At 42.7% G+C, this 26,440-nt stretch overlaps 1 protein-coding gene across 1 annotated transcript in view; it reads right to left on the bottom strand.

Moving 5' to 3' along the window:
* LOC138644541 (sodium channel protein type 2 subunit alpha-like) overlaps positions 1–26,440 on the bottom strand; it is a 187,359-nt gene that overhangs the window by 53,758 nt on the left and 107,161 nt on the right. Inside the window, exons 10-14 of the mRNA XM_069733065.1 lie at positions 24,859–25,065; positions 22,244–22,378; positions 11,361–11,648; positions 5,466–5,598; positions 1,899–2,140 (exon numbers count right to left, since the gene is read on the bottom strand). Coding sequence (XP_069589166.1) covers positions 1,899–2,140; positions 5,466–5,598; positions 11,361–11,648; positions 22,244–22,378; positions 24,859–25,065 — 1,005 coding nt within the window. The remainder of the gene's footprint in view (positions 1–1,898; positions 2,141–5,465; positions 5,599–11,360; positions 11,649–22,243; positions 22,379–24,858; positions 25,066–26,440) is intronic.

Raw genomic sequence — 26,440 nt, 5'->3', positions numbered from 1 at the left:
CTTGTCACATGCAGTACACAATCAATACCTGTCAGGAATTTCCTCAGCTCCTTTTATGTTATGGAATCCTATTGGAAGCCTTCCAGACCAATTTTCTTCTTGATTTTTCATCAATTTGTGAGGGATGTTCAGTTCTAGGTATAGTCATTGTAATGTAAAATTTAAGAAATTTCTTGATGACTATCTTCACAGTGTTCCATGGTATATTTAATGCCTTAGATGTTTGTAGCATTCTTCTGACTAAACTTTTAACAATGAGATCCCTTTGCTGTGTTATAAGCTGTTTACGGACCATGGTTTTTCTGTAAAATGCAACTAAGAAAATGTCAGTAAAATCCTACTAGAACAGCTAAATTTTATATGGGGTTAATCAGAATTCCTGCAAATGTTAACAGCTGTGTACTGACTATTAAGGTATTGAACATGAGGTTAACGGGAACCTCACAATTGATCCACTGGCAGCATATATCAGACACTTTATGATTTCAGCTGTATTCAGTGGCTTGTGAAAGTATTCACCACCTTTGGCATTTTTTATGTTTTGCTACCTCACGACCTGCAATTTCTCAGGGTTTTATAGGCTTTGCATCGGTTCATGAACCTCTGTCCCAATCTCAAATCACTGACAAAATGGAACAGGTTTTGCTCAAGATTATCCCTGTATTTTGCACCATACATCTTCCTCTCAACTCAGACCATTTTTCCTGTCTCTGTTGACGAAAAACATCTCCACAACACGATGCTGCCACCACCATATTTCACTGTGGGGATGGTGATGGCCATAGTATTGACCTGGGTGGCCAAAAAGTTAAATTTTGGTCTCATCTGACCACAGCACCTTCCTCCATACATTTGGAGAGTCTCTCACATGTCTTTTGGCAAGCTCAAAACAAGCCTTACAATTTTTGTGTGTAAGTAAAGGCTTTTTACTGCCCACTCTTCCATAAAGGTCACCTCTATGGAGTCTACGTCTTATTATGTCATATGGACAGATATTCCAGTCTCTGCTTGGGAATCTGCAGCTCCTTCAGGATTACCTTTGGTCTCTGTGCTGCATGTCTGATAAATGCCCTCCATGCCCGGGCTGAGAGTTTTGGTGGGCGTCCATCTCTTGGTAGGTTTGTTGTAGTACCATGTTCTTTCCATTTGATGATAATGGATTTGATGGTGCTCTGGGAGATTATCGGAGATTGGGATTTTTTTTTTATAACCCAACCCTGACTTGTACTTCTCAACAACTTTGTCCCTGACTTGTTTGGAGATCTCCTTGGTCATCATGGTGTTGTTTGGTCAGTGGTGCCTCTTGCTTAATGGTGTTGCAGTCTCTGTGGCCTTTCAGAAAAGGTAAAGTGTATATACCGACAGACTATGTGACATTTAGATTGCACCAAGATGGACTTCCTTTTACAACATATGTGACTTATGAAGGAAATTACTTGCATCAGAAATTTTTAAGGGCTTCATCACAAAAGAGGTGTATAGCTATGCACATGTAAATGTTTAGTTATTTGATGTCATAAATTAAAATTAGGTCTATATTTTTTTCTCTTCATAGCACCACTTAGACTATTCAGTACTGACGCATCACACACAAATCTGATTACAAAAATATTTAAACACAGGTTATAATGTAACTAAATAGGTAAAAATCCAAGGGGGTGATTGCAAGGCATTAATCGCCGCCAGGTGGGAAGGGGAGAAGCCGCCGCGGACCCGCTTGTATGACTAATCTCCCGTGTGGCTCAGTCCCTGGTGGCTGATAAACTATGGAAGACATTTTAACAAGAGTGTGTAGACATTTTGCAACCACTGTACATGAACATCTTGAGTTTCATTTTATATTTTTTTTTATTGCTGACCTTATGCTATTTTAGCACCAAGCAAAAATGTCAACGCACCTGATTTCCGACAGAAAGAACACCTTCGAAATCTGATGACATGTTGGCATGCTCCATGGACATGAATATAGTGTTGAGAACAATGCAGATTGTGATAATGAGGTCTGCAAATGGATCCATTATAATGATCTTCACAGTGTCTTTAAACCTCAGCCACAGATCACAGCAGTCCCAGATTAAAATGCATTTAGCAAATTTGTACCAATGTGGAGAACACTTCTTTTGTCTTGATTCTTCAAGTTCTAAAAGTATAACAGATTACATTTTATTTTTTTGAACTTCGATTTTATAAATATTTCAGATCCTCTTTTTTTTTTCCCAATTTTGCTTGTCATGTGAATTTGTTTCACAGCAAGTAAATGTATCACTTACAGGGGCATAATGCATATCACACGGCCGCTATGGGGTCCATGTTCCAAGGTGGTCCAGTGCTGATGTAGGCACCGACCCTTCCCCACCTTCCCCTTGTTACAATTTCAATGGCATCTGCATCCTGGATGCAGATGAAGCTGAATACAATGATGGAACAGAGACCCACCAGTCCCCTGTTATGCAATTTTTGTAATGATGCAATTCTTCCTGCGATCTGAGCTCTAATGTTACTACATCGCCCCCACTGTACGAACAGAGACAGGTGAGTAGTTTTCTTCTTTCTTTTTACTTTAACAATGGTTTTGTATGGGGCTGTGTGCAGGGGGATGTGGGAACATCATAAGGAATCTTTTGCATCCCATCACCTGTATGTGGTGGACATCATACTATATAGAAGGCTGTGTGGGAGCCATTATGCTGTGTGGAGGCTATTATGCTGAGTGGAAGACTGTAGGGGCCGTCATACTATTTTGTGGGGCTGTGTGTGGGCCTGTATAATGCTTTTGGGGCTGTATGGGGCAATCATACTGTCTGTTGGGACATTAGGGGCCATCATAGTGTTTTGTGGGACGGTTGGGAGTCATAATCCTGTTCTGTGGGACTCTGTTGAGTAATCATACTGTTTTGTGGGGAAAATGGCACAAAAATAAACAGTTTATTAAAAAAACCCACTTTGGAGTAATGTAATGCGGTGCGGGGTCAGTAGCCGTAGATGAAGTACTCATCTTTGCGCCATGAAGATGAAGGTCCTGGCTGGATGTGATTACTTGTGTCGTAGGGGTTGTATCCAAATGCAGGCTGCATATAACCGATGATGTTGGTTTGCCAGAACCAAATGTTAACCAGTTGATGAAAGGAGACCACCAGCTCTTAACAAGTGAAGCTTTACTAAACAGCCATAGCATGGCAATTATGTACACAAAATAGGGGGAACACAAGTTCTCGCAGTTTCTTCATTAATACAGACCATCTCAATACACAGTCTCATTACTTTCCCGGCCTCACACATTCCAGCCTCCACAGGTCTCATTTCCTTCACAACAACCCAGCTTAACACCACAGTACAGTCCGTGAAATTAATTTCCTCTTCCCTTGGTTCTGCATCGGAATCTTCTCATCAAGGTGAGGATCTGCCAATATGGCTTAATTGAGCTTCAAGCTCTCTGATACTAAGGGAACTCCCGCCAAGGACACTCAGTTTGTATCACATTCTATTCCATCCGGGCCCTTTACCTTTAAGAGCTGTAAGCTAATTAGGGCTTTGCTGCTAGGCGTACCTTCTCCGGAACTTTCTCACTTGGTCACTCTGCTCTCTGGTCAGTCCTCAGAGCTGACACTGTGATTCTCTCTGCACCTCTGTAACTCTCTCTGTCTCAATCTGTTCCTCAAGATCATGCTATCTCTGTCCTGATCTTCTTTCGCTCTTGCCACAAAACACACATTATGTAACGGGTTTGTCGTAAAAGAGAGGAGCCAGAATACCCCAGTGCCTGAGTTCACATGCTCCGGCATTGAATAGAAGCACCTCTCCCTCTTATTAAATGGTGCTGGTTTCTTTCAGCAGTGCAGTATTTAAACTGCTCAGCTTTGTAGCTTCCTTCTTGGAAGTTGTCAGCTGTGCAGCATCAGCCACTCCCCCCTCCTACATAGTCTCTGCTCTAGCAATCTGGATTTCCAATGTTAAGTCTTGTACTGCCTGGTGCAGGAGTGGAGGATTCAGTATGCAGTAGAGGCGTTTAAAGAAGAGTTGCTCTGTGACTATTTTATTTACCTTCCTAATTCCTTTGGTGTTTCCTTTTGTTTTCTGTGAGTGCATATTTTGTATGATTGGTATTTTCATTTATCCCTTTACATCCTTCCTTGTTTGTCTGCTTTATGTATTTACACACAATATTCTCCCCCACATCCCTGGGAGGGGACAGATAAGGGCTGTTTCAGGAGTACAGCAAGGTACGAGGCCCTAGGATTTATAACATCAAAAGTAACCTGAGAGAAGGGGAAGCTAGGACACCTCTAGCATTAGGTACAAGGTAGGAACCCCCTAGTCTCGGGTTATCAGACAGCAGAAACATTGCACATTGCATGCGGCCTTTCTGAGAACTCAGACCAAATGTCTGCTCTACCTGCAAGCTAGGCCCTGCAAAGCTCCTCCCTCTCTGGGCTAGTTCCAACACTTAACTATGTCTTTCCCTATTCATTGCAACAAATGGAAAGTTTGTGGTCTTTACCTGCGCTGCCAGGTGTTGAAGAAACATCAAATGCCAGAGATAATGTAAAGAAAAGTTTTTTTAAAATTTTTCTACGCGTTTCTAAGTGTAGCCCACTTGTTCAGGAAACAAAAACCATAGGTATGGCGCTGGGATGGGGCAAGAATGCAATTTGTATACCTGCTGTCTCCAGAATCTGTATCATTACCAGTATCATGTAAAACTATGAGCATCTATGAATTAATAATGGAGCCTCCTGAAATGTTTTTTATGACCATCTAAAGTCATTCTAATATGTAAATGAGGAAATACAGCTAAAATATACCTGAAGACTATAATTACAATAGGAAGGTTATGTAACAATTACACCAAAGTAGCACAGCAAAAAAAAAAGTATTTTTTTTTCAAATTCTTTTACTTTATCAAAGAAAACAACATTCCTATATGATTATAATATTACTACTTAAAAGCGGTATAAACTAATGGATGTCATGGTTTTTTTAGCTCTTTAGTGACCACCAATTCGTCTTTATAAAGACCTGAGATGTAAGAGAACGGAATCCTCTGACGGGTGAGAATCCAGCAGCTGTCGGCTGCACGCTATAGCTGACAACTTGCTGCATCAGCCACGATCAGTGATGGTACCAACCATAATCATTTAGTGCCTTAAAGGGAACCTGTCACCTGAATTTGGCGGGACAGGTTTGCGGTCATATGGGCGGGGTTTTCGGGTGTTTGATTCACCCTTTCCTTACCCGCTGGCTGCATGCTCCATCAATATTTAAGTCCCTGAACTTGTTTCTTACCCTTATATATTCCAAGGGTGGTAAAGTGAGTTCCACTAATACACGTCATTATCTAATTGTTTCCTACAGACAACTTTTTATACACAAGGCACTGGACCGTTTTAAGATAAAACAACTCCTAAAACATAGCAAAATGTCATAGTCTATAAATGAAAATGGAAATGGAAGAAGCTATGCCCTACCTTCCATTGTAGTTGTTAAAACTGTAGCAATACTTTGAGCCCTTTGTCTGTCAGATAGATTTTCCATCATGTCCACTGAGATTTTGTATGAGCTTGGTCTTCTTTTATTTACCTCTGTTTCTGTTGTAGTGCCCTAGAAACCATCAGCAGAAAGGTGATGAAGAAGACTTTAAACATGTTTAAAACACAGAAATATTAGCAATCTTTTTAGAAGCACAGATCCTGAAAACCTCCACGTTTGCCTGCACATTTTCTTTGTAATGGTTTCTACAGGTGGAAAGTACAGTGGACGAAAAACAGAGACAGGCAGTGGACCAGGGAAATGTCGGGAATGGAGCGGCTGGGGCTCAGTAAGTTACAGTAGATTTGACTTGTAACTATTTAGCATATGATTAGTTATGCAGATTCTTGTCATGTCACTGCATTGTTATTGTTTTACTCCTAAAAATCCAATTTTTTATTATTTTGTTAATCTACCTTTGGCTTTCAACATTGCTTGAATTCTTCTGGGCATGCTCTCGATCAGATTCAATTATGTCTCAACCAAAATCTTATCCCAAGTCTCTTCCAAATGTTCCCAAAGTTGGTGCGTACGGGTCGAATCACTATTGTAAGTATACATTTTTTTCTTCCAATCTACCCACAAGTGTTCGATTAGGTTGAAATCTGGGGACTGTGAGGGCCAATCCAGCACTTTCTCCACCAAACTTCACAGTGCCTTCAATTTCTCCATCTGTTAGCCACATTTTCCCTTGTTTGTGTCAGACTCATTTGCACCCATCAGAGCCTAGTTTACTAACTTTTGTCTCATTGCTCCAAATCACCCATTTCCAATCTTCTACTGTCAACTTTTCAAACTTTTTTTGCAAACTCGAGGCAACACTTCATATCATGATATTGAAATCGTGGCTTCTTCACCTTTTTTCGGGCCACCATTCCAGACTTGTCTAACGTGTGTTGTACGGTGCTTGCATCGATGTCTGGGATCTCACTGTTATGAAGCATACGAGCCAACTCCACTGCCGTGTTTGTCGCGCCTGAACTGATGGACCTTGTGATGAGCCGACTTGTTGACTCCAATCTTTTGCCTGGACGTCCACTTCTTGACTTTTGAATGGATGGACGGACTTCATATCATATTCTTCCAACTGTCATGCCACTCACATGATGCAGTTTGGTAATTTTCTTGGTCGAGAGACCACTATCGATGAGTGAATGATGCTGTTTCTCTTTTTTGGGGTAATCTTCTTTGTAGCTGCCCCTCAATTTGAACCAATGATCTTTCTCTTGAGAATCAACCTGATAATACATTGAGCTATTAGGGAATGTGAGAACAGGTTGTAATTTGTAGTGTTCCGGAAGTAATAGAACTTTACACTAGCAAAACAGTAACAATGCAGGGTCCTCTCTCCTCCTGTACCAGTTGTGACTTGTATTGTTCAAGATTATTGTACTTGTTTTCTTATGTATACCCCTCCTCACATGTAAAGCGCCATGGAATAAATGGCGCTATAATAATAAATAATAATAATAATGACAAGAACCTGCATAACTAATAAAATGCTAAATAGTTGCAAGTCAAATTTATGTATGGGATAACCAAAAAAATAAAGTACAGTGGGGCAAAAAAGTATTTAGTCAGTCAGCAATAGTGCAAGTTCCACCACTTAAAAAGATGAGAGGCGTCTGTAATTTACATCATAGGTAGACCTCAACTATGGGAGACAAACTGAGAAAAAAAAATCCAGAAAATCACATTGTCTGTTTTTTTAACAATGTATTTGCATATTATGGTGGAAAATAAGTATTTGGTCAGAAACAAAATTTCATCTCAATACTTTGTAATATATCCTTTATTGGCAATGACAGAGGTCAAACGTTTTCTGTAAGTCTTCACAAGGTTGCCACACACTGTTGTTGGTATGTTGGCCCATTCCTCCATGCAGATCTCCTCTAGAGCAGTGATGTTTTTGGCTTTTCGCTTGGCAACACGGACTTTCAACTCCCTCCAAAGGTTTTCTATAGGGTTGAGATCTGGAGACTGGCTAGGCCACTCCAGGACCTTGAAATGCTTCTTACGAAGCCACTCCTTCGTTGCCCTGGCAGTGTGCTTTGGATCATTGTCATGTTGAAAGACCCAGCCACGTTTCATCTTCAATGCCCTTGCTGATGGAAGGAGGTTTGCACTCAAAATCTCACGATACATGGCCCCATTCATTCTTTCATGTACCCGGATCAGTCGTCCTGGCCCCTTTGCAGAGAAACAGCCCCAAAGCATGATGTTTCCACCACCATGCTTTACAGTAGGTATGGTGTTTGATGGATGCAACTCAGTATTCTTTTTCCTCCAAACACGACAAGTTGTGTTTCTACCAAACAGTTCCAGTTTGGTTTCATCAGACCATAGGACATTCTCCCAAAACTCCTCTGGATCATCCAAATGCTCTCTAGCAAACTTCAGACGGGCCCGGACATGTACTGGCTTAAGCAGTGGGACACGTCTGGCACTGCAGGATCTGAGTCCATGGTGGCGTAGTGTGTTACTTATGGTAGGCCTTGTTACATTGGTCCCAGATCTCTGCAGTTCATTCACTAGGTCCCCCCGCGTGGTTCTGGGATTTTTGCTCACCGTTCTTGTGATCATTCTGACCCCACGGGGTGGGCTTTTGCGTGGAGCCCCAGATCGAGGGAAATTATCAGTGGTCTTGTATGTCTTCCATTTTCTAATTATTGCTCCCACTGTTGATTTCTTCACTCCAAGCTGGTTGGCTATTGCAGATTCAGTCTTCCCAGCCTGGTGCAGGGCTACAATTTTGTTTCTGGTGTCCTTTGACAGCTCTTTGGTCTTCACCATAGTGGAGTTTGGAGTCAGACTGTTTGAGGGTGTGCACAGGTGTCTTTTTATACTGATAACAAGTTTAAACAGGTGCCATTACTACAGGTAATGAGTGGAGGAAAGAGGAGACTCTTAAAGAAGAAGTTACAGGTCTGTGAGAGCCAGAGATCTTGATTGTTTGTTTCTGACCAAATACTTATTTTCCACCATAATATGCAAATAAATTGTTAAAAAAACAGACAATGTGATTTTCTGGATTTTTTTTTCTCAGTTTGTCTCCCATAGTTGAGGTCTACCCATGATGTAAATTACAGACGCCTCTCATCTTTTTAAGTGGTGGAACTTGCACTATTGCTGACTGACTAAATACTTTTTTGCCCCACTGTATATATATATATATATATATATATATATATATATATATATATATACTCTCAAAAACATATATTTATATGTTCAATTATATATTATCTTTTTAAGGTGAACTATGCAAACAAAAAAAGGTATACATTAAAATATATAAATGTGTGTGCATCTACTGTGGGGAAAATAAGTATTTCATACACTGCTAATTTTGAAAGTTTTCCTGCACAAGACTGGGGTGGGATACAGGGTAACAGGCAATCAGCTTGGAGAGAAGGCATCAACTCTTGGCACAATTATTATAAAATGGAAGAAGCACAAGATGACTGTCAGTCTTCCTCGGTCTGAGGCTCCATGCAAGATTTCACCCCAGAGCTACATGGCAGGACTTAGTCAATGATCTGAAGAGAGCTAGGACCACATTCTCAAACATTACTGTTAGTAATACACTATGCTGTCATGAATTAAAATCCTGCAGGGCACACAAGGTCCCCTTGCTTATGTCAGTCCATGTCCAGGCTTTTTTGAAAGTTCGCCAGTGACCATCTAAATGATCCAGAGGAGGCAGAGGAGAAGGTCATATGGTCAGATGGGACCAAAATTGAACTTTTTGGTGTCAACTTCACTTGCCGTGTTTGAAGGAAGAAGGATGAGTACAACCCCAAGAACACCAACCAAACCGTGAAACAAGCAGGGGGGTGCTTTTCTGCAAAGGGGACAGGACGACTGAATCGTATTAAAGGGAGAATGGATGGGGTCATGTATTGCCAGATTTTGACCAACAAGAGCATTGAAGATGGGTCATGGCTGGGTCTTCCAGCATGACAATGACCCAAAACACACAGCCAAGGCAACTAAGGTGTGGCTACGTGAGAAGGATTTTCAAGTTCCTGGAGTGGCCTAGACCTGAGCCCAATACAAAATCTTTGGAGCTAGCCGAAACTCAATGTTGCCCAGCGACCTGAAAGATCTGGAGCAGATCTGTATGGAGGAGTGGGCGAATATCCCTGCTGCAATGTGTGCAAACATGGTCAAGAACTAAAGGAAACGTTTGATTTTTGCAAATAAAGGTTTCTGTACCAAATATTGAGCTCTGCTTTTCTATTGTATCAAATACTTATTTCATGCAATAAAATGCAAATGAATTACATAACAAAATCACACAATGTGATTTTATGGATTTAAAAAAAAAAAGATTCTGTCTCTCACAGTTGAAGTGTACATACTATAAAAATTACAGACCTCTCCATTCTTTGTAGGTGGGAAAACTTGCAAAATTGGCAGTGTAACAACATATTTATTTTCCCCACTGTCTTACTATCTATAAATATATATATCTATATGTATATAGATATATATATGTTGTATTTTTGTAAATCCTTTAAGGTGCCCTACGTCAAGCGCTGTGACGGCTGACTGCTACTCTCCATAGCTAAACAAGCCCCCTTCTCTCTCACGGCCAATGCATAGAAAGAAATTCGGGTTGGCATAGTAGCTACTGCACTAACCTAATCAGCCAGCCCCCTAAAATGGAGAAGAAGTTCAGCTGCCTGGACCTGAAACCATATTAATATTGGAAGATTGAGGCAGCTTGGGAAATAAAACTGTATCAGTAAGCGTTATATAACCTTATCAGGAATATATCTAAATTTCATTTTTTGTAAAGTAGGCAAATCCTTTAAGAATTCTCTTAGGAACACAGTGGCCCCCTGTGTCATGAACCTGCAGGCACTACCTTAACCCCTGAATGCTTAGTCCACCCCTGACTTCACTGCTTATATACAAATTCAAGCCCCGGTTGCAAAGTGAATAACTCAGCCTTATATTTAGCATCTAGTATTCATACCGTAATTCCCCCCATAATGTTTCTGGTGCTTTAAGAAATCAGGCCCTTTTATACATCCACCGGCTCACTAATTATAAAAGATCTTGACTATTGTAAATCTGACACATTTATATTGGTACATCGCTCATAATTGCAGCAGGATTAACGGGGAGGAAAATGCTACACAGGGGATTGTACGCACCTTTGAAAGTCATTTTTTTTTTCTTTGAACTGTACATTCCCCAGTGGTTCAGCTCAAATAACAATGCGCCCACACAGTCCTTAAAATAAGACACTTATGGGTAGTTTGACGTCTGTTTCACCTCAGATTTCCTGTCTTGTACTGGTATGATTTTCTAAGTAATTGATAAAAATGACCCGGAAAATATTTCAATTGATCTATCGAGGGGTCTTATGAAAAGAAATTACAAAAATGTAAAGAAAAAAAAAAACAGCACTAAAGAAATTTTTTTTTTTTTGTAAAGACACTCAAAATAGTTTAAAATAACAAGAAAAAGTATTGCCCTATTGATCTGGCACTGCCATTTGCAAATCCTGCCTGGATCAAATGAACATGTGAAAATTTCTTCGTCCTCCCCGTTCTGTCGGTCCAAGAATATTGAACCGCACTCGGATGTCATCCAAGTGCAGTCTCATATTCAGGACGGATTTATTTGCGTTGCTAAGTGCAATCTGAATATCGGATGCAAATGGGTTTCTTCCTTTGCATTCTATGGGCGGCGAGTTGCGATCCATTTTGTGAAGTGAAAAAGTGCAAATCATCAAAATGTTAGCTTTAAAGTAATCCCGCCACTACCCCTTGTATATTTCAAATTATTTTTCGTCTTAGATTCTTATTCCACACTGTTACCTCTGGAAGAAGAAGTTCTGCGCGTGCATATGAACCACTGACCAATGAAACCACTCCGTTACAGTCCACAGTGCTGTGCATTTTACCATTTCTGATAGAGGGACTGGTCTGGCTAAGGTTGCTATTTAGCCGGTCTCGTCTTGCAAGCAAATTCAGAGAAAGGTCCCTTCTGCTGTCATTATCTTCAAACGTGCTGTGTTCATCATCAGCAAAGTCATTCTCCGATCCTCCATCCTTCACGTGATATCTGAAGCTAAAACCACTGCTAATATGAATACTTGACCGTGTCTGCAAAAAAATAACCACAAAGAATTATACTGAGGCATCGTTGAGGAATGGCATGAAAATTGAACTGTGATTTATTTGACTCTGTTCACACGTTGCATTTTTGATGGGGTTTTTTTTTCCATAGGCAAAACCTGCTCTTTTGGCAGGAAGAAACTCGTTTCAAAAAAGGAGGTTTTGCTTAGTTTTTGTTGCATTTTTGCTGCTTTTTACTGCATTTTTGCTGTGATTCTTTTTACCTGTGTTTTGGTCAGAGTGCATTTGTCTCTTGTGCATGCTGATAAAGTTTAGTGCATGACAAAAAATCTGACTCTACTTCGGTGTTTTTGCACCAAAAATGCAACAAGAACTGATACCTGCATTTTTGCACCATTTTTGCAACATATCTTGCACCACCCATTGATTCCAATGGATGAAAAATGCTGAAAGAAGTGACATGCTACATTTTGCAAAAACCAAGGTATTGCACAAAATACTGAGGACAAAAAAAACCAAGCTGTATGCATGGTATTTCTGAAATCTCATAGACTTTGCTGGCACTGTAAAACGCAACTGACATTTGGAATAAAAAAGGCATTAAAAAAACACTGAAAAAAACGCAACGTTTGAACATAGCCTTACAGTTTGATGTCTGCAAAAATATTAATCTAAGGGGCAATTTTCAAAAAACTCAGGACATTTCTTCAATTTTGACTAATTATGATCAACAAACTTCTTTGGTCTATGAGTCATATTGTAATTGAAAGGTAAGTTATGGAATTGGTGTGAAGTTGATTATCTGGGGATCATGTGGCTTCTACGGTAGATAGGTACCATATAGAGGGCAAACAGGATGGATCTTATGAGTGTGATGGCACCAAACAGAAAACCAAAAAAACACTTACTCTATGGTATTGAGGGAGGAATCAGACTTAGTATGGGTGGATAGGTCAAGTTTCAAAATGACAAAGTCAAATACTACAGAAGATCACTCCCTGGTACTGAGAAGAACTTGGTTTATTACTAAAGAAAACACAGTTTATTATGCATAAGAGCACAGCCTATTAGTACAGAAGAACACAGCCTGTTACTCAGAAGAACACCGCTTATTGCTACAGAAGAGCACTGTATTACTGAAAAACACAGCCTATAACTAAAAAAGAACACAGTCTATTCCCACAGAAGAACACAGCCTGTTACTCAGAAGGACACTGCTTATTAGGGTTGAGCGAAACGGGTCGTTCATTTTCAAAAGTCGCCGACTTTTGGCAAAGTCGGGTTTCATGAAACCCGATCCGACCCCTGTGCGGGGTCGGCCATGCGGTACGCGACTTTCGCGCCAAAGTCGCGTTTCAATGACGCGAAAAGCGGCATTTCTCAGCCAATGAAGGTAAACGCAGAGTGTGGGCAGCGTGATGACATAGGTCCTGGTCCCCACCATCTTAGAGAAGGGCATTGCAGTGATTGGCTTGCTGTCTGCGGCGTCACAGGGGCTATAAAGGGGCGTTCCCGCCGACCGCCATGTTACTGCTGCTGATCTGAGCTTAGGGAGAGGTTGCTGCTGCTTCGTCAGAAGCAGGGATAGCGTTAGGCAGGGTCCATTAACCACCAAACCGCTTGTGCTGTAGCGATTTCCACTGCCCAACACCACCTTCAGTGTGCAGGGACAGTGGAAGCTACATTTTTTTTTTTTTCCCTCAGCGCTGTAGCTCATTGGGCTGCCCTAGAAGGCTCCCTGATAGCTGCATTGCTGTGTGTACGCCGCTGTGCAAACCAACTGCTTTTTTCAAAGCACAAATCCTCTTGTTCCTTCCTTTCTGCACAGCTATCTTTTTGGTTTGTCCACACTTTTTATTTAATTTGTGCATCAGTCCACTCCTTATTGCTGCCTGCCATACCTGGCTGAGATTACTGCAGGGAGATAGTAATTGAAGGACACTCCCTGTTTTTTTTTTTTTTTTGTGGGAGATTAAGATTGACATTTCTGCTAGAGTGCCATCCCTGTCTGTGTCATCTCTCACTCAGTGGGCCATAGAAAGCCTATTTATTTTTTTGCTTGATTTGGGTTATAAAATCTACCTGAAAAAATCACTACATCAATCAGTGGGAGAAAAATATTGGCCTCAGGGCTTGTGTGCCACTCTTGACTCCTGTGTGCATCATCACTCACTCAGTGGGCCATAGAAAGCCTATTTATTTTTTTGCTTGATTTTGGTTCTAAAATCTACCTGAAAAAATCACTACATCAATCAGTGGGAGAAAAATATTGGCCTCAGGGCTTGTGTGCCACTCCTGACTCCTGTGTGCATCATCACTCACTCAGTGGGCCATAGAAAGCCCTTTTTTTTTTTTTTTTTTTGCTTTATTTGGGTTCTAAATTCTACCTGAAAAAATCAATAAATCAATCAGTGGGAGATTAATATTGGCCTTTGGGCTTGTGTGCCAGTCCTAAGCGTGCCATCTCTCTCTCTCAGATAGTGGGCCATAGAAAGCCTATTTTTTTTATTTTTTTTTAATGGGTTTATAAATTTTCCCTGGAAAAAAAAAAAAAAAGTGGGAGATTAATATTGGCCTCTGGGCTTGTGTGCCAGTCCTGAGCGTGCCATCTCTCTCACAAATAGTGGGCCATAGAAAGCCTATTTATTTTTTTTTTTTTGGTTTTATAAATTCTCCCTTAAAAAAAAGGGAGATTAATATTGGCCTTTGGGCTTGTGTGCCAGTCCTAAGCGTGCCATCTCTCTCTCTCAGATAGTGGGCCATAGAAAGCCTATTTATTTATTTTTTTTTTTAATGGGTTTATAAATTTTCCCTGGAAAAAAAAAAAAAAAGTGGGAGATTAATATTGGCCTCTGGGCTTGTGTGCCAGTCCTGAGCGTGCCATCTCTCTCACAAATAGTGGGCCATAGAAAGCCTATTTATTTTTTTTTTTTTGGTTTTATAAATTCTCCCTTAAAAAAAAGGGAGATTAATATTGGCCTTTGGGCTTGTGTGCCAGTCCTAAGCGTGCCATCTCTCTCTGTCTCTCAGATAGTGGGCCATAGAAAGCCTATTTATTATTTTTTTTATTGGGTTTATAAATTTTCCCTGGAACAAAAAAAAAAAAGTGGGAGATAAATATTGGCCTCTGGGCTTGTGTGCCACTCCTGACTCCTGTGTGCATCATCTCTCACTCAGTGGGCCATAGAAAGCCTTTTTTTGTTTTATTTGTTTTCTAAATTCTCCCTGAAAAAATCATTTTATTTTATTTGGTTTCTAAATTCTTCCTCAAAAAATCATTTTATTCTATTTTTTTTTTTTCCTAAAGTCTCCCTGAAAAAAAAAAAAAAAAAAACAAATCAGTGGGAGATTAATATTGCCCTTTCTGCTTGTGTGCCAGTCTTGACTCCTGGGTGTGCCATCTCTCTCTCTCTCTCCAATTGTGGGCCATAGAAAGCCTATTATTTTTTTTAGCTTGATTTGGGTTCCAAAATCTACCTGAAAAAATCACTACATCAATCAGTGGGAGATAAATATTGGCCTCTGGGCTTGTGTGCCACTCCTGACTCCTGTGTGCGTCATCTCTCACTCAGTGGGCCATAGAAAGCCTTTTTTTGTTTTATTTGTTTTCTAAATTCTCCCTGAAAAAATCATTTTATTTTATTTGGTTTCTAAATTCTTCCTCAAAAAATCATTTTATTCTATTTTTTTTTTCCTAAAGTCTCCCTTAAAAAAAAACAAAAATCAAATCAGTGGGAGATTAATATTTACATTTGTGCTTCAGTGACAGTCCTGCGTGTGTGGCATCTCTCTCATTTGTTGCCACCAACAACAGAGTGTGTAACATTGTGCCTGATTTTCGTTGTGGTCTCACTCACCTGTAAAGGGGTAGCTAAATCATACTGAAGTTATAGCTCACCGTGTAATTTGTGTGACAGCAACAAATACCGTTAGTTTGTTTACGTTTTTAAAACAATGAGGAAGTATGGTGGAAGAGGTCGTGGCCGGGGGCGTTCATTGTCAGCTGGTAATGAGGGTAGTGGTAGTGGTGGAGCATCAGCTGGTCGTGGGAAAAAAAATATTGCACCTAAGTCTGGAGCTGTGGAGCCAGGTTCGTCGTCTGGCTACACAAGGCCTCGAACGCTCCCTTTTCTGGGAGTAGGAAAACCGCTTTTAAAGCCGGAGCAGCAAGAGCAAGTTTTGGCTTATCTTGCTGACTCAGCCTCTAGCTCTTTTGCCTCCTCTCGTGAAACTGGTAAATGTCAAAGCAGCGCGTCGTTAGTGGATGTTCACGGTCAGGGACAAGTCGCTTCCTTGTCCTCTTCAGCAAAAACAACAACAGAGAAGAATGCAGCAGGCGACACAACGGGTTACTCCATGGAGCTCTTTACACATACCGTCCCTGGCTTAGAAAGTGAAGCAGTTAACAGTCCATGCCCATTACAAGTTGAATCTGACATGGAGTGCACTGATGCACAGCCACAGCCAGACTACTATGCTGGTCCTTTGACTCAGACCACAACATTGCCCTCGCAGGGTGCTGATCAAGAATCAGACCCTGATGAGACTATGTTGCCCCATCACGAACGCTATACCACCGACCGACACGGTGACACAGACGAAGTTGCACACGAGCTACAAGAAGAGGTAATAGATGACCCAGTTCTTGACCCCGATTGGCAGCCATTGGGGGAACAGGGTGCAGGCGGCAGCAGTTCTGAAGCGGAGGAGGAGGGGCTGCAGCAGGCATCAACATCGCAACAGGTTCCATCTGCCGGGCCCGTATCTTGCCCAAAACGCGTGGCAAAGCCAAAACCTGTTGGAGGACAGCGTGGCCATCCGGTTAAAGCTCAGTCTGCAATGCCTGAAAAGGTATCCGATGCTAGAAAGAGTGCAGTCTGGCATTTTTTTAAACAACATCAAATAGATCAGTGCAAAGTCATCTGTCAAAAATGTTCAACTACCTTAAGCAGAGGACAGAATCTGAAAAGTCTCAATACAAGTTGCATGCATAGACATTTAACCACCATGCATTTGCAAGCCTGGACTAACTACCAAACGTCCCTTAAGGTTGTAGCACCCTCGGCCAATGAAGCTAGTCAGCAACGCAACATCCCTTCCGGCAGTGTAGGGCCACCATTTTCCGCACCACCTGCAGTATCTGTGCAGGTTTCTTTGCCAGGCCAAAGCAGTCAGGGTCAGGGAATCACCAGTTTCGTAGTAGGAAACACTGCATCTAGGGCACCGGTGGCAACAATACCATCTCCCACCGTCTCTCAGTCTGCCATGTCCACCGGCACCCCCGCTAGTTCCACGATCTCCAGCTCTCCAGTCCAGCTCACCCTACATGAGACTATGGTTAGAAAAAGGAAGTACTTAGCCTCGCATCCGCGTACACAGGGTTTGAACGCACACATAGCTAGACTAATCTCGTTAGAGATGATGCCCTACCGGTTAGTTGAAAGCGAAGCTTTCAAAGCCCTGATGGACTACGCTGTACCACGCTACGAGCTACCCAGTCGACACTTTTTTTCCAGAAAAGCCATCCCAGCCCTCCACCAGCATGTTAAAGAGCGCATCGTCCATGCACTCAGGCAATCTGTGAGCACAAAGGTGCACCTGACAACAGATGCATGGACCAGTAGGCATGGCCAGGGACGTTACGTGTCCATCACGGCACACTGGGTAAATGTGGTGGATGCAGGGTCCACAGGGGACAGCAAGTTTGGGACAGTTCTGCCTAGCCCACGGTCTAGGAAACAATTGGCTGTAGCCGTTCGCACCCCCTCCTCCTCCTCTTCGTCCTCCTGCAGAAGCGAGAGCTCGTCCACAGACCGCAGTCGCACAACCACTCCATCCGCAGCTGCCACTGTTGCACACCAGGTCTCCCATTATGGGGCAGCTACTGGCAAACGTCAGCAGGCTGTATTGGCTATGAAGTGTTTGGGCGACAACAGACACACCGCGGAAGTTCTGTCCGAGTTCTTGCAGAAAGAAACGCAGTCGTGGCTGGGCACTGTAGATCTTGAGGCAGGCAAGGTAGTGAGTGATAACGGAAGGAATTTCATGGCTGCCATCTCCCTTTCCCAACTGAAACACATTCCTTGCCTGGCTCACACCTTAAACCTGGTGGTGCAGTGCTTCCTGAAAAGTTATCCGGGGTTATCCGACCTGCTCCTCAAAGTGCGTGGACACCACTGCTGCCCGTGTACCCCTGGAACCAATTTAAAATTGCCTACAGCCATGTGTTATTATTTTAAGCCTTCGATGCCTGTCTGCGGTCACTCCTTCCACTAGGCCTCCACTGACCACACCACTGCTGCCCATGTACCCCTGTAACCAATTTAAAATTGCCTACAGCCATGTGTTATTATTTTAGGCCTTCGATGCCTGTCTGCGGTGACTCCTTCCACTAGGCCTCCACTGACCACACCACTGCTGCCCTTGTACCCCTGGAACCAATTTAAAATTGCCTACAGCCATGTGTTATTATTTTAGGCCTTCGATGCCTGTCTGCGGTCACTCCTTCCACTAGGCCTCCACTGACCACACCACTGCTGCCCGTGTACCCCTGTAACCAATTTAAAATTGCCTACAGCCATGTGTTATTATTTTAGGCCTTCGATGCCTGTCTGCGGTGACTCCTTCCACTAGGCCTCCACTGACCACACCACTGCTGCCCGTGTACCCCTGGAACCAATTTAAAATTGCCTACAGCCATGTGTTATTATTTTAGGCCTTCGATGCCTGTCTGCGGTCACTCCTTCCACTTGGCCTCCACTGACCACACCACTGCTGCCCGTGTACCCCTGGAACCAACATCAGAAAATATAAAAATAAGTATTTTGCTTATAAAAAAGAAAATACTGGAGAGATATCAAATGCAGACATTTTAACATTAAAAACAAACACATACAACAAAAATCTGGTACAGTACTAAAAATGGCCACCAGCTACAATAACTTTCTCCTGCAAGTAGTTAACTGAAAGGTTTTTTCAATTTTAAACACAGATATGGCATCCACCGAGTGTTGTCCTGTCGCGTCTTCTTTATATTATTGCCAAGAAGATGCAAAACAATGAAAATAATAAAATCATTATTTACCAAAAAAATAGAGTAAGTCAAAACCACATTGCAAATAAACATTCATTACAAATAAAGAAGCAGGGCGCGTCCGAGGGTGAGTATATACCTAATAAGAATATAATCACCCTCGGAAGCGCCCTGCTTCTTTCCGACAGCCTTCCTTCCTAAGAATCAGCCCTTCCGTGGTGTAGAGAGAGGGTTTGTTACACTCCAAGGTGTTCCCCAGGTTGCCTTTCCTGAGCTTCGATCTTCCGGCTCTCGTTTAGTAGTTGTTGGAAACTACGCTGCATTAGGCCTACAAATTGGGTATGGGGTGTAGAGAGATGGTGTGTTACACTCCAAGGTGTTCCCCAGGTTTCCTCTCCATTGCTTCGATCTTCCGGCTCTCGTTTAGTAGTTGTTGGAAACTACTCTGCATTAGGCCTACAAATTGGGTATGGGGTGTAGAGAGATGGTGTGTTACACTCCAAGGTGTTCCCCAGGTTTCCTCTCCATTGCTTCGATCTTCCGGCTCTCGTTTAGTAGTTGTTGGAAACTACGCTGCATTAGGCCTACAAATTGGGTATGGGGTGTAGAGAGATGGTGTGTTACACTCCAAGGTGTTCCCCAGGTTTCCTCTCCATTGCTTCGATCTTCCGGCTCTCGTTTAGTAGTTGTTGGAAACTACGCTGCATTAGGCCTACAAATTGGGTATGGGGTGTAGAGAGATGGTGTGTTCCACTGTAGAGAGATGGTGTGTTCCACTCCAAGGTGTTCCCCAGGTTTCCTCGCCAATGCTTCGATCATCATGCTCTCGTTTAGTAGTTGTTGGAAACTACGCTGCATTAGACCTACAAATTGGGTATGGGGTGTAGAGAGATGGTGTGTTCCACTCCAAGGTGTTCTCCAGGTTGCCTTTCCTGAACTTCTATCTTCAGGCTCTCATTAAATTGTGGTTAAACGGAACAACTGCATTTGGCGTACTAGTTGGTTTGGGGCCTACTATCGGTGTCTGCCGCTCCTTGCTGTTCTCCTGGTTTCCTGTCCTGAAATTCCGTTTTCAGGCGCTCGTTAAGTAGTTGTTAATGTTAGACTGCATTTGGCCTACTAGTTGGGTTGGGGCCTACTATCGGTGTCTGCCACTCCTTGCTGTTCTCCTCCACTGAACAAAGCTGTGCCGCCTGTTTACTACTGTTGCCAATTTTGAACTGCATTTCGACTACTTACTGATTTGGGCCTACTCTCTGTGTCAGCCTCTCATTCCAGTTGTCCTCCACTGCAATGCCCCCTGATTAGTCCTGTGTTACCAATTTTGAACTGCATTTAGCCCACTTTATTCTTTGGGCCTATATCTGTGTTTCCTCCTCATCCTGCCCATTGCCCAGCCAGTGATAGATGAGTCTGCTGGTACATTGACCCATAACGCAACATTTCCCGTGCACGCTACACTGCAAGATTGTGACCCTGCTGAAAGTCAGGTCCCCCTTCCCACATACCATACCACCTTACACGGGGACAAACAGGAAGGTGCAGATGAAAGTGCAGGTTCCTTCATCAGGTGGGGGGAGGAATACTAGTTGGCGACGTCACTGGCACAGGGCCTCTCATGGTACGCAAAAGTGTTGCTGCCGGTGGGAGGCGCCCCCGCCGTGCAAACACACCGCTGTACTTTGAGGGGCCCTGTGCCAGTGCCAATGCCAACGAGTGGGCCCCCCTGCTTGCTCAGGTTCACAGCACTTGCAAAGTTGAAATACTTACCTCTCCCTGCTCCACTGCCGTGACGTGGTCCAGATTTCCTGGGCCCACTAATTACTTGAACCAGCCCTACCCACCACAACTTTAGCCAAATGACCCCCAATTTCAAATGCCTTCCAATTATTATAAGGTAAATTACGCTTGACAAGCTTCATTAAGAAGAATGGATGGTTTTAACATTAAAATGGGCACTCTAGGTGTTTTCCTGGCCCCCACTCACTGCCGACTATGCTCCCCCATTGACTTGCATTGGGTTTCGTGTTTCGGTCGATCCCGACTTTACGTCATAATCGGCCGATTTCACTCGACCCGACTTTTGAGATAGTCGGGTTTCGCGAAACCCGGCTCGACTCTAAAAAGGTCAAGGTCGCTCAACTCTACTGCTTATTGTTACAGAAAAACACTGTTTATTACAGAAGAACACAGCCTATACTACAAAAGAACACAGCCTGTTACTCAGAAGAACACCGCCTATTGTTACAGAAAAACACTGTTTATTACAGAAGAACACAGCCTATACTACAAAAGAACACAGCCTGTTACTCAGAAGAACACCGCCTACTGTTACAGAAAAACACTGTTTATTACAGAAGAACACAGCCTATACTACAAAAGAACACAGCCTGTTACTCAGAAGAACATCGCCTATTGTTACAGAAAAACACTGTTTATTACAGAAGAACACAGCCTATACTACAAAAGAACACAGCCTGTTACTCAGAACACTGCTTGTTGCTACAGAAGAACACAGTGTATTACAGAAGAACACAGCCTATACTACAAAAGAACACAGCCTGTTACTCAGAACACTGCTTGTTGCTACAGAAGAACACAGTGTATTACAGAAGAACACAGCCTATACCTAAAGAAGAACAGTCTATTACCACAGAAGTAGAAAATAAAAAAGAGAAAAATGGCAAATGGCTTCACAGGAGCGCCAAGCTGGCGGTGAGGGTGGTTAAAACAGAAAATACGCTGCAGCTCCAGCCGGATACCTCACAGGAGGATCAATCAAGAAGGGACAAAAAACGGTCGTAGGAGCATGCACTCCTACGACTGTTTATTTGTCCCTTCTTCTACTACCACAGAAGAACACAGATTATTATTGAAAAACACAGCCTATACTACAAAAAAACACAGCCTGTTACTCAGAACACTGCTTGTTGCTACAGACGTACACTGTGTGTTACAGAATAACACAGACTATAACTAAAGAAGAACAGTCTATTACCACAGAAGAACGCAGATTATTACTGAAGAACACAGCCTATACTACAAAAGAACACAGCCTGTTGCTCAGAAGAACACTGCTTATTGCTACAGAAGAACACATCCTATTACTAGCTGTGTAGGTTCTCTTGTACTCAAATGGCTGCTTTTGCTCACTATTGATCTGACTAGAATCTTTGTATTGGTTAGGATAGGTCATCAATATAATATTGGTGGGCATCCACCGATCACCTGGCAGCGGCCGTATAGGAGCTATGTATGGGGTGGAGTATACATTGCATATACACTGCAGAGTATTGCGGTTTATCTCCAAGGGAATGGTAGATAAAGTGCAGAATTCGGCAGTGGCCACTAAGCAATGTATAGGGCTGATATATTCCACCCTCTTAGATTAGAATATATCTGGCCACTGGGGATATATATCTGGGAGGGGAGTTCTGAGTGTCAGACACCCAAACCAATATCATAATTACCATATAGGTAATCAATAGTTCCTAGTTTAAGCATCATTAAATTCCACTGGTTGCCTCTTGCAAGAACTATATGACTTCTGCAGATCCACATGTACAATGGATCAATTATAACGGTCTACCTGCATTTCTTTGGGCCGACCGGGATTGATTCTCTCTTTGTCATTCTTGTTTGATAATGTAGACGAGCTGCCGGACAGATCATCCAGGTCACCATCTTCACTTCCTTCTGTGTCTGTCGGTGCTTCTGCTGCAGCCTAAAGTGAGAAGTGGGGATTAAAAAGATAAACCTTGGATGATTAAAGGGGTTGCCTGTTATGGATCGACCCTCTTTGATAGAAGGCGCCCTCAGGGTGTCATGGTGTATACCATTTTCCTGCAGCGTCACCGCAGGAGAAATATTGCATTACATGTTTCCTAATAAAATTAACAGCCTGTCTGTGTAATGTACAGACCTATTAACTTCCCCAGAGAGAGAATTTATGTAGCAGCTCTCTGTTCTACATTCTAATATCAAGACTTGACAAACATGCAGAAATTAGAGGCACCAAATAAATGGTGATAATTTTTTTTTTATACAGCAGTCTGCCACATTTTGTTTTTGCTGGTGGTTCTTTCTCATGTGCTATAACCACTGATTGAACAACCTGGGGCTTTGCTGTATAAACTCATAAGGCTACATTCACATTTGCGTTGTTGTGTGTTGCGTCGGCGACGCAATGCACAACGCATGCAAAACGCATGCAAAAACGCATGGTTTTGTGATGCATGCGTCCATTTTTGGCATGCTTTTGGACACAAAAAAAAATGCAACTTGCTGCGTCCTCTGCGCCCTGACGCATGCGTCACAAAACGCAAGACAACGCATGTCCATGCGCCCCCATGTTAAATATAGGGGCGCATGATGCATGCGTCGCCGCGGCTGCGCCCGACGCAACGCTAATGTGAACGTAGCCTAATATACACCTCAGCTGATGCAAACCTTCCTTTGAGAAAGTGTAATAAAGTTTATATTTATCAATGAGGGGAAGAAACCTCAACCCTTACTCTTAAATAAGATGTTCTGCAGCAGCTGGGTGTACCTTCTAATTTAAATTATAAAGACGTCATCTCAGCTGAGGCTTACAGTCATTGGCCTTGTGCGTTTATATGGTCAAAAAACTCTTTGGATACTTCTACATGGACAACCCCTCAAAGTTCACATCTATTTCAATTAACCCCTTCCTGACATGTGCCCAAATTGTATTTCACATGGTGAGCTGTTATACAGCCTACCTGTAGGTGCAGTGATCAGAGCCAGCTCCGATAGCTGCAATTTGCTGCTTAGATGCCACGGTCAATAGCATCCGCACAACCTTTGTGGTTAGATAGAGAAGGGACCCCCGCTTACACTTCATCACCACCACCCTTTCCTTTTTTTTAGTCTCCTCCTTTTAGCGATTTTCTAAATAAAGAAAATTCAGTTGCCACCTCTGTAAATCATACTAACCCAAGGAATAGGATTTCCAAGTCTTTTTGAGCTACACAGTGAACACCGTATAGATAAAACCTGGGCACAAATGATAGAATTCGATTTTTTATCCTTTCACCCCATCATTTTTTATCCCTCGATTTACAGTACCTTATATGGTAACTTATTCTGGGAATTAAAAATGTTGTGTTATTGTTGTGCGACAGCCATTGTTGCTGTTGTGCTGCATATGTGGGGTGGTGTGGACCATAGCTTGCCTCGAGCAGAGGTGCTGTGGAGCACCTGGGCGACTCTTCTGGTGGGTGGAGTATTGAGGCAGCCATGGCCGCCATGCAACACTTCATCTAATAGAATAACACTACATGTGGAGGAGAAGATAAAGCTACCACTAACCGAGTATAATCCAGATAACAATATATATTTTATTAGATTATAAATTAAAAAATGAAGTCAAAAGTCTCCTATATCCCACACTCGGATACAAGTAATACAATAAATAAATAGTGAATAATACAAGAAATGAATAAAAATATGAAAAGATGAGTGTTTAATCCTATGACCGATAATTAGTCAAATAGCACTCATAATATGCATATAGATGAAAAGTGCAAAGTGCAATATTATTGTAATAAACTCGACAAAAATATCAAGATGCCACCAGACAAATAAGTGTAAAATTCGATGGTAACTCTGGCAATGGATCCTGTTGTGTCAATCAAAAGATGAATAATATAGGTACCATTTCCTTGACACACGAGGAAGACTAACGAAACGTGCGTTGGGGACATGGGGACGCCAAGCTTACCAGCCATTTATTTCTGTAAGTTCCTAAACCTTATAACTTTCATCTATTTGTATGACAGGCTCCTGTCTCATTATGATTTAACTTATTCATTCACATTGAGAGTGCACTGTAAGTACGCTGACGCCTATGTCATTCATCCTTTCATATTTTTATTCATTTCTTGTATTATTCATTATTTATTTATTGTATTACTTTTATCTGATTGTGGATTAATCAATTGGCACCATATGTAACCTTGGCCCCTGTATTTTGGGATGTAGCAGACTTTTTACTTCATTTTTTAATTTATAATCTAATAAAATATATATTTTAATCTGGATTATACTCGGTTAGTGGTGGCTTTATCTTCTCCTCCACATGTAGTGATATTCATGAATGGTGAGCTCTCTTGTCCATTACTTTCAAACTGGGCATTTTTGTGTTAAATACTTCATACTTCAAATTCTTGCTCTACAAGTTACCTGAGCGTCCTCTTGTTGTTTTTTCAGAGTCTCCATCATTTTCTTAAATTCCTCAGATTTCTGCTGAGCTTCTTGTAAAGTTGCCTGATTTTGTTCTTCATAAGCCATGGCAACCACGGCCAAAATCAAATTTACCAAATAGAAAGAGCCAAGGAATATCACCAGCACAAAGAAGATCATGTAGGTTTTTCCAGAAGCACGTAGAGTCTGTAGAAAAATAGAAAGCATTGGTATAAGGATAGCAATTTTGTGATGTACCGTTCCAATTCCCTGCTGTTCCCTTGTCAAAGTTTTCCCAACAGTTTTACCGAAAAAGTGGTGCATCAACATGTAAGTGGCGGCTGTAAAAGTGATTTGTTGACGACACCAGCGTGGTTAGGGCTATAGCAAATGAATGGCTGCAATGGTCACCGTTTGTGTTGATTCAACAGTGATGGAGCCGAAAGAAAAGAAACGATCAAGGAACCGGAAAAACATCACCTAGTGATCGGCAAGGGATTGGTAATGTAAATATTACTTCTTGACTTACTTCCCGTGATTATCAGCTGCTTGTACACAAAATGTGAGATTGGATAACCCCTATAATGAGGTATTTCAGTTGTAAACATTTAACACTTATTCTCTGGGTGAATTATAAATATGATTTTTCTCCTTCGCCTCATTGGGGGACACAGACCGTGGGTGTATGCTGCTGCAAATAGGAGGCTGACACTAAGTGATACAAAAAAAGTTAGCTCCTCCCCTGCAGTATACACCCCTCTGCTGGCTCTCAGCTCCTCTCCTGCAGTATAAACCCTCCTGCTGGCTCTCAGCTCCTCCCCTGCAGTATACACCCTCCTGCTGGCTCTCAGCTCCTCTCCTGCAGTATAAACCCTCCTGCTGGCTCTCAGCTCCTCCCCTGCAGTATACACCCTCCTGCTGGCTCTCGGCTCCTCCCCTGCAGTATACACCCTCCTGCTGGCTCTCAACTCCTCCCCTGCAGTATATACCCTCCTGCTGGCTCTCAGCTCCTCCCCTGCAGTATACACCCCCCTGCTGGCTCTCAGCTCCTCCCCTGCAGTATAAACCCTCCTGCTGGCTCTCAGCTCCTCCCCTGCAGTATACACCCTCCTGCTGGCTCTCAGCTCCTCCCCTGCAGTATACACCCTCCTGCTGGCTCTCGGCTCCTCCCCTGCAGTATACACCCTCCTGCTGGCTCTCAGCTCCTCCCCTGCAGTATAAACCCTCCTGCTGGCTCTCAGCTCCTCCCCTGCAGTATACACCCCCCTGCTGGCTCTCAGCTCCTCCCCTGCAGTATACACCCTCCTGCTGGCTCTCAGCTCCTCCCCTGCAGTATACACCCTCCTGCTGGCTCTCAGCTCCTCTCCTGCAGTATACACCCTCCTGCTGGCTCTCAGCTCCTCCCCTGCAGTATACACCCCCCTGCTGGCTCTCAGCTCCTCCCCTGCAGTATACACCCTCCTGCTGGCTCTCGGCTCCTCCCCTGCAGTATACACCCTCCTGCTGGCTCTCAGCTCCTCTCCTGCAGTATACACCCTCCTGCTGGCTCTCAGCTCCTCTCCTGCAGTATAAACCCTCCTGC

This window comes from Ranitomeya imitator, chromosome 7, assembly GCF_032444005.1.
Source record: "Ranitomeya imitator isolate aRanImi1 chromosome 7, aRanImi1.pri, whole genome shotgun sequence".
Taxonomy (NCBI): Eukaryota; Metazoa; Chordata; class Amphibia; order Anura; family Dendrobatidae; genus Ranitomeya; species Ranitomeya imitator.
This window is presented reverse-complemented; position numbering and strand designations above follow the sequence as displayed.